This window comes from Schistocerca gregaria, chromosome 10, assembly GCF_023897955.1.
Source record: "Schistocerca gregaria isolate iqSchGreg1 chromosome 10, iqSchGreg1.2, whole genome shotgun sequence".
Classification (NCBI taxonomy): Eukaryota; Metazoa; Arthropoda; class Insecta; order Orthoptera; family Acrididae; genus Schistocerca; species Schistocerca gregaria.
The window spans coordinates 121,324,040-121,332,844 of NC_064929.1; the positions used below are offsets into that span (position 1 = coordinate 121,324,040).

Below are 8,805 nucleotides of genomic sequence, written 5' to 3' on the forward strand. Positions count from 1 at the left end.
ACAATGCTCCGACAGCTGATCTAGTTTTTTTATTCTAGAGGGAGGTTTTTATCACTCAATCTAAGGGTGTATCTTTGGCCTTCACTCCTAAGCCTTCACCCTTCTTCAATTTTCAGTCGTTCTCGCTCCCTCTACTGCTGTCTGTTCGACTTTGTTTTCGTCTGTGTCTGTGTTTCTTTTGCTTTGTGCTTTTAGGCTGGACATTTCTGTGTGGCTGGCTCTTCCTTTCTTATCCTTGTCATTAGGCAGTCCAGGACATCTGCAATAATTTTTTAACACCTTCTGTCAGTAACTTCCTTTCAATTGATATGTTAACTTTTGGCTTGATTCTTTTACTCTCTCCTTTTGTGCGGTTACGCACTTTGTTTGACGCAGTTTCTTCCATTCCCTGGTTTTCAGTGGCAGTATTGATTTGGGCTATCGGTTTCACCCCATACCTGTGTGACTCCGGAAAATGGGACAGATAAGCCAGCAATTTAGTTCCTTTAGTCCCAAAACCAACCAATCAATCTTCTGAAGCTGCATACAGCCTTTGTACAGGACCATTTTGTCTATGGGAGTGTGGCACATTGTTCAGAATCACACTCAGCATTGCAGTTGCAGGACACTGTAAACCACTTTAGAGTTAGATATCCATCTGAGGGTTTCCAAACTACCCCAGTGAGTGACCTACTAGTGGAGTCTTAGGTTCTCCCATTGCAGATCAGGAGACGACAGTTGCTTGCCAGTTACACTGCGCAGCTCCCCTAAACATCCCAATTAACGTCTCTTTTTCTTGAACATGGCAGTCCATCTCACAAAATGGTCGCCTCGATTGGGTATTACAATTGGAGGCCGTGTCCATTCCCATTTCACTGAACCGAAGCTTCACCTCTCCTACCTTTCCTGTGGGTCCACTCAGGTGCACCTACATTGTGTATACCTCAACCACGTCTTCGCATGGAAGTATTTCAAGGACCAAATGACTTAGTGACTCCTGAGCCGCCCCTCCCTACTGACCAATTTTTCTCTATTCTTGGTGAATTCCAGGGATCTGAAGTAGTCCACATTGACGGCTCGATGGCCGATGGTCATGTGTGCCTTGCTTGTGCTCACGCAGGACATACTGAACAGAGCTCACTGCCAGATGGCTGCAGCGTTTTCTCTGCAGAGTTGGTAGCCATCTTTCGCACCCTTGAGCATGTCCGCTCCTGCACAGATGAGTCCTGCCTCATGTGCAGTAACCCCATAAGAAACCTAGAAGGTCTCGACCAGTGTTACCCTCGTCGTCCTTGGCAATGACTACCCAGTAATCTGTCGATGCCCTCAAAAACTGTGCACGTTCAGCGGCTCAGGATGTATCGGAATCCTGGGAAATGAACTTGCTGCCAGTATAGCCTAACAAGCTACCAGTAAACTGACTTTGGACAACGGTACACCGGAAATCTGTTTTAGGAATATGGGATGCTTAATGGTGCACCCTCAGGACACCAAATAAATTATGTGTTATCAAGTAGACAATGTATGTAGGTCATCTATGCGCGCCACTCACAGGGACTTCATTGTCCTTTGCTAGCTCTGCATCAGCCATACTTGGCTAACTCATGGTCACCTCCTACACTGCGAGGACCCATCCCAGTGTCGCTGTAGTTCTCACTCGACTGTGGTCCACATCTTGTTCGATTGCCCAGATTCAAATGCCCTGAGGCGGACCTTTAATGTCCATGATTCGCTCCCTTCGATTTTAGTTGACAATGCCTCAAAGGCAACCATAATTTTAAATTTTATCCACGCAGGTCGTTTTGTGGATGCATTAGCCTCATGTCTCAGACTCTTATTCTAGTTGTGCTTTACCTCTTTCTTGTTCCATCTGGCGCTGTTTGTCCGACATTGTGTTTGTATTTTCACCATTTGTGCTTCTCTTTCCTCGTGTTTTTAGGCTGGACATTTTAGAATTGATTACATAGTCGTTGGCTCGCCCCTTTTTATTCTTATGGTCAGGGAACCAAGGCTGTCGGCTATATTTTTTAGCTCCTCCTACAGCTTTTTCTTAGCTAATGTCGTAGATTTTAGCTTGGCACTTTTGCTTCCTACTTCTGTATGGTTACGCTTCTTGTTCCTTCCCCAGACTGCAGAGGTTAGCATCTTACCGGGTATAATTTTAATCCCAGATCTGTGTGACTGAAGAAAATGCAGTTAAGACCCTTTAATCTACAAAACATGCAACCAACCATGCAAAGACGTACGTTCACTAGCTCAGTGATACAATTCCCATTTTCCTGTTTGTATGAACGTCTGCAACTGAAATAAACATTGTGCAATGATTTTCACATAATAATTCGTGACCCATAGAAACCATTTTTCTGAAGAATAGAAATTTGTTAACATCGAGTATAGATTTGAGTGTCAGGAAGTCATTTCTGAAAGTATTTGTATGAAGTGTAGCCATGTATGGAAGTGAAACATGGACGATAAATAGTCTGGACAAGAAGAGAATAGAAGCTTTCGAAATGTGGTGCTACAGAAGAATGCTGAAGATTAGATGGGTAGATCACATAACTAATGAGTAAGTATTGAATAGGATTGGGGAGAAAAGAAGTTTGTGGCACAACTTGACCAGAAGAAGTGATTGGTTGGTAGGACATGTTCTGAGTCATCAAGGGGTCACCAATTTAGTGTTGGAGGGCAGCATGGAGGGGAAAAAATCGTAGAGGGGGACCAAGAGATTAATACACTAAGCAGATTCAGAAGGATGTAGGTTGCAGTAGGTACTGGGAGATGAAGCTTGCACAGAATAGAGTAGCATGGAGAGCTGCATCAAACCAGTCTCAGGACTGAAGACCACAACAACAGCAACAAACAGAAACCAGTTCTTCCAAGTGTTATTTTGTACTGTGTCACCAGTTTCAGCGCACCAAAGCACAATATTAAGGGTGAATACAGGCCAAATAAACTGTACATTCTTCTTTCCATGGGCATATTTTGCTTCCTTATTTCTGATTCAATGGAGCAAACCACAGAATATGAAAGCACTATCTCCATGTTTCTATACCCCCTCGTAATGTACGCTACTGGCCATTCAAATTGCTACACCACGAAGATGTCGTGCTACAGACGCGAGATTTAACCGGCAGCAAGAAGATGCTGTGATATGCAAATTATTAGCCTTTCAGAGCATTCACACAACGTTGGCGCCGGGGCGACACCTAAAACGTGCTGACATGAGGAAAGTTTCCAACCGATTCCACATACACAAACAGCAGTTGACCGGCGTTGCCTGGTGAAACGATGTTGTGATTCCTCGTGTGAGGAGGAGAAATGCGTACCATCACGTTTCCGACTTTGATAAAGGTCGGATTGTAGCCTATCGCGCTTGCGGTTTATCGTATCGCGACATTGCGGCTCGCATTGGTCGAGATCAAATGATTGTTAGCAGAATATGGAATCGGTGGGTTCAGGAGGGTAATACGGAACGCCGTGCTGGATCCCAACGGCCTCGTATCACTAGCAGTCGAGATGACACGCATCTTATCTGCAAGGTCGTAACGGATCGTGCAGCCACGTCTCGAGTCAACATATGGGGACGTTTGCAAAACAACAACCATCTACACGAATAGTTCGACGACGTGGCTGCGGTTACCCTTGACGCAGCATCACAGACAGGAGCGCCACCGATGGTGTACTCAACGACGAACCTGGGTGCACGAATGGCAAAACGTCATTTTCTCGGATAAATACAGGGTCAGTTTACAGTATCATGATGGTTGCATCCGTGTTTGGCGACATCGTGGTGAACGCACATTGGATATGTGTATTCGCCATCGCCGTACTGGCATATCACCCGGCGTGATGGTTTGGGGCACCATTGGTTACACGTATTGGTCACCTCTTGTTCGCATTGACGGCAGTTTGAACTGTGGACGATACAATTCAGATGTGTTACGACCCGTGGCTCTACCCTTGATTCAATCCCTGCGAATCCCTACATTTCAGCAGAATAATGCACGACCGCATGTTGCAGGCCCTGTACGGGCTTTTATGGATACAGAAAGTGTTCGACTGTAGCCCTGGCCAGCACACTCTCCAGATGTCTCACCAATTGAAAATGTCTGGTCAATGGTGGCCGAACAACTGGCTTGTCACAATACGCCAGTCTCTACTGTTGATGAACTGTGGTACCGTGTTGAAGCTGCATGGACAGCTGTACCTGTACACGCCACCCAAGTTCTGTTTGACTTAATGCCCAGGCGTATCAAGGCCGTTGTTGCGGAGAGAGGTGTTTGTTGTGGGCACTGATTTCTCAGGATCTATGCACCAAATTGCGTGAAAATGTAATCACATATCAGTTCTAGTATAATATATTTGTCCAATGAATACCTGTTTATCATCTGCATATCTTCTTGGTGTAGCAGTTTTAATGGGCAGCAGTGTATTTCACATTGTGTGTGATGTAAGTGTTGCATTTGAAGACAATTTGATTCCAGTTTACATCAATATAGTACTACTCTGTCTGTGTATATCAAAGTGAAAGTGGAAGACTGGGGAAGGTAAACCTTCCCTAGTGCATGTACACCATCTTTAAAATGATCAGTGAGAGCTTACCGTAAACCGAAGAAAACGATCCACTAGTGAAGGCAAACCATCACTGTACTTGCCTAGGTAATGTGTACAGTAGCGTAGTATCCTTTAGTGAAGGTTACCATCGTTGCTGCCGGGGTGCGTCCAACAATGCTACCAAGCATCAGTATGAATGTAATTGTCGTCAGCCCGTTATTGATATGTTATACGTCTACTCAGTTACGTTTAACAGTAGTACAGTTATGTTTCACGTCAGTGCAGCTGTGGCTAAATCAGTGAAGTTCTACGAACATCTTAGAGTGGAACGGGAAATCTCAGCTATAATTCTGTCTTCATGGACAGAGAAAAGTAGGAGTCATTTATCTGCAAGGCTAAATCACTAAAATCCGGACGAAAGAGGGACGGCAGCCTCAACAAGTTATTGAGGAGAAATGAAGTGCTGGTAGTGAATGCAGTAACCAAATTAATACAACCTGTAACTGAAGAAGGTAAAATTAAATACTATGTTTATGATGAAGAACTGTGTGATATTCTGCATGATACACATGTAATGACTGGCCACAGTGGAATGATGAAATCCTTGGGGCCAAAGTTTTGTAACATGGCATACAGAGATGTCCAAATTTACACTAATGGCCATTAAAATTGTTACACCAAGATGAAATGCAGATGGTAAACGGGCAGTCATTGGACAAATATATTATACTAGAACTGACATGTGATTACATTTTCACGCAATTTGGGTGCATAGATCCTGAGTAATCAGTACCCAGAACAACCACCTCTGGCCATAATAACAGCCTTGATACGCCTGGGCATTGAGTCAAACGCAGCGTAGATGGCGTGCACAGGTACAGCTGCCCATGCAGCTTCAACAGGATACCACAGTTCATCAAGAGTAGTGACTGGCGTATTGTGACGAGCCAGTCGCTTGGCCACCATTGACCAGACGTTTACAATTGGTGAGAGATCTGGAGAAAGTGCTGGCCAGGGCAGCAGTCGAACATTTTCTGTATCCAGAAAGGTCCATACAGGACCTGCAACATGACGTCTTGCATTATCCTGCTGAAATGTAGGGTTTCGCAGGGGTCGAAAGAAAGGTAGAGCCAGGGTCGTAACACATCTGAAATGTAACGTCCATTGTTCAAAGCGCCGTCTAGGCGAAAAAGAGGTGAGCGAGACGTGTAACCGATGGCTCCCCATACCATCACGCCGGTTGATACGCCATTATGACGATGACGAATACATGCTTCCAATGTGCGTTCACCGCGATGTCGCCAAACACGGAATCGACCATCATGATGCTGTAAACAGAACCTGGATCCATCTGAAAAAATGACGTTTTGCCATTCGTGCACCCAGGTTCGTCGTTGAGTACACCATCGCAGGTGCTCCTGGCTGCGATGCTGCGTCAAGGGTAACCGCAGCTGTGGTCTCCGAGCTAATAGTCAATGTTGCTGCAAACGTCGTTGAACTGTTCGTGGAGATGGTTGTTGTCTTGCAAACGTCCCCATCTGTTGACTCAGGGATCGAGACGTGGCTGCATGATCCGTTACAGCCATGCAGACAGGATTCCTGTCATCTCGACCGCTAGTGATACGAGGCCGTTGGGATTCAGCACGGCATACCGCATTACTCTCGTGAACCCACTGATTCCATATTCTGCTAACAGTCACTGGATCTCGACCAACGCGAGCAGCAATGTCGCGATATGATATACCGCAGTCGCGATAGGCTACAATCCGAACCTTATCAAAATCGGAAACGTGATGGTACCCATTTCTCCTCCTTATAGATGTTTCACCAGGCAACGCTGGTAAACTGCTGTATGTGTATGAGAAATCGGTTGGAAACTTTCCTCATCTCAGCAGGTTGAAAATGTCGCCACCTGCGCCAACCTTGTGTGAATGCTATCGAAATCATTTCGATATCACAGCATCTTAAATTTCACGTATGTGGTGTAGCAATTTTAATGGTCAGTAGTGTATTGTAGTTTGTGTGAGCATTTTTTGCAGAAGCAAAAAGGTCAGAAAAAGAGTATAGTAGTTATGCAAATGCTGATCAAGGAGCTAAATGCTAGATGCCAAGTTGATCTCATCGACTTCCAATCGCAACCACATGGAGATCGCTAGTTTGTGATGATTTATCTCGACCATCTCACTAAATTCGTTGTTCCTAATCCACCGAAGTCCAAAACAGCTGGAGAGGTAAAGCGATAACATTATTGACACTTTTACGCTGTTAGGCGCTCCCTCAGCATTGTAGTCTGACAATGGTAGAGAGTTCGTTAGCAAAACATGAGCAGCTTGACTGAACTATGGGCTAATTTTAAGACTGACCACGGAAACCTAGACAGCCAGAACCGAAGGAGCGTAGAACGAGGAAGTCCTGCTAACTACACGGATGCAGGGGGACAACACCGCAGAGTGGAGCAGTGCATTAAGGTTCGAGCAGCTACTGCAGTATAGCGCTGTACATTTTGGAATTAAAAGGTCTCTGAAGAAGCGATATTTGGCTGCCCTCCTAAACATGGTTTGTCTTCAACAAGTGTGCGATGCGGCCAGGAGATTCTTCAGATGCAACTGCCAGCAAAAATATTACACTCTGTGGTGCTTCTGCCAAAACACATATGTGTTGTGCAACCAAAAATGTCATGGTGCAAGAGCCTGCTGCAATAACTGAATTTTATATAATATGACTATGTTTTCAACTACAGGTAATAAATGCAACTTTCGAAGTACGACTGTTTTGTTTTTACAGACATGGTTCACATTCCTTACCTCTTCGCAGTGAAGGTATATATTCACTAGTAATAGTGCACTATCCCCATTCAACGTGTATTGTTTGACAGAACTGGAATCAGTAACCCTATTTCAGTAAGTGGGTCAGTGATAGTACACCATCACCAGCGATGGTACACTTTCCCTGAAACTACCCATTCCACTATAGCATATGCACTTCCTTTGCGTCTGCCATAAAATACCTTCAGTGAGTGCCACTTTATAACATTCTCATTTTCTGTCCGTAGGGCGAGAAGCAGGTCACGCGGATGGGTGGTAAATGGATTACGCGGTACGCCAACATAAATAAGTTATATGAAGATGTGGATCTTTCAGAAATGGCAAAGGAACACAAGAGCAAGACTGGCAGGGAGCCGGTAATTGTGGTGGACGGAAATGGACTTGTGTGGTACTTGTATCGAAACTGTGACTTCCATTGTGGTGGGCAGTACAAGGAATTCAGGGAGGCTTGCAGGAACCTAATGCAGAAATTCAAGAACTCCGGCGTCCGGCTCGTATTCTTCCTCGATGGGCTAGCATCTGCTGAGAAGAATGGGAAATTGGTGGAGGGGTCTAGAGAAGGAGTGAAACAGAGTAATAAGACATTAGGAAAACAGCATGCTAGTAATTCCACAGCGACAGTACCTAAACAACTACCCGAAGGGCTAATACCGTGTGCCCGGGTGGTTATCAAGTGTGAACCATCAAGTGAGGTGCGCCTCTGTGTGGAAGATTATCATCAGGAGATCGCTCAGTTTGCAGCAAGCCACAGAAATTGCTTTGGAATATTGTCCAACACCGGAAATTTCCTGATATACAAAGATGTACCAAGCATGTTCTTATTACACAGTAAAGACAAACAGGGAGACAGAGAGGTGAGGACGATGCGTTACTGTTCTTCTGAAATCGCCTCACATCTTGGCATCCAGCAACACCAGCTGTCTGCAGTTCAGACATTCTTAGCCAGTGATACCATCAACAGGGACGAGATGCGGAACGCACATCGAAGAATTGGTGAACTCTATGGGTGAAAAGAACTTCTAGAAAGTGCTGTAGCAGAGCTGGTCAAGAACAATACTTTGGAGGAAATGTGTCACATAGCATTCGGTGACAGGTGGCGAGTGTATCTAGACAGAGTGAAAGCAGAAATTGACCATTACAGTTACAAGCGAGGGACATCTGAAAGGACTCCACAAAGCCGCAGCTGATCTCATGTTCCTCCAGTGTATTACAGACAAGCACTCAACTGGTCAGATACCGGCAGTATTACTGTCAGTTGCCAAGTGCCATGCTCTGCATGTCGGTGCTGCACTGTAGGACTTGTCACATGCGAAGAGTGGTATCGCTTCGCGAGGAGAACAGCTTCAACGTTTGAGGTGCAGGATGTACACTGTGCTGCTGTGGGAAAGTGGAGACGGTCCATTCCAGGTTGAGGAGAAGGTGACCAGAAAGACTGAGGTGCAACGGG

The 8,805-nt window shown here is 45.2% G+C and overlaps 1 protein-coding gene across 1 annotated transcript in view; it reads left to right on the forward strand.

Moving 5' to 3' along the window:
• Positions 1–8,387, forward strand: part of LOC126293570 (constitutive coactivator of peroxisome proliferator-activated receptor gamma-like) — a 51,195-nt gene extending 42,808 nt beyond the window's left edge. Inside the window, exon 2 of the mRNA XM_049986846.1 lies at positions 7,586–8,387. Coding sequence (XP_049842803.1) covers positions 7,607–8,368 — 762 coding nt within the window. The 5' untranslated portion in view covers positions 7,586–7,606 and the 3' untranslated portion in view covers positions 8,369–8,387. The remainder of the gene's footprint in view (positions 1–7,585) is intronic.
• The last annotated feature ends 418 nt before the right edge of the window (positions 8,388–8,805 follow it).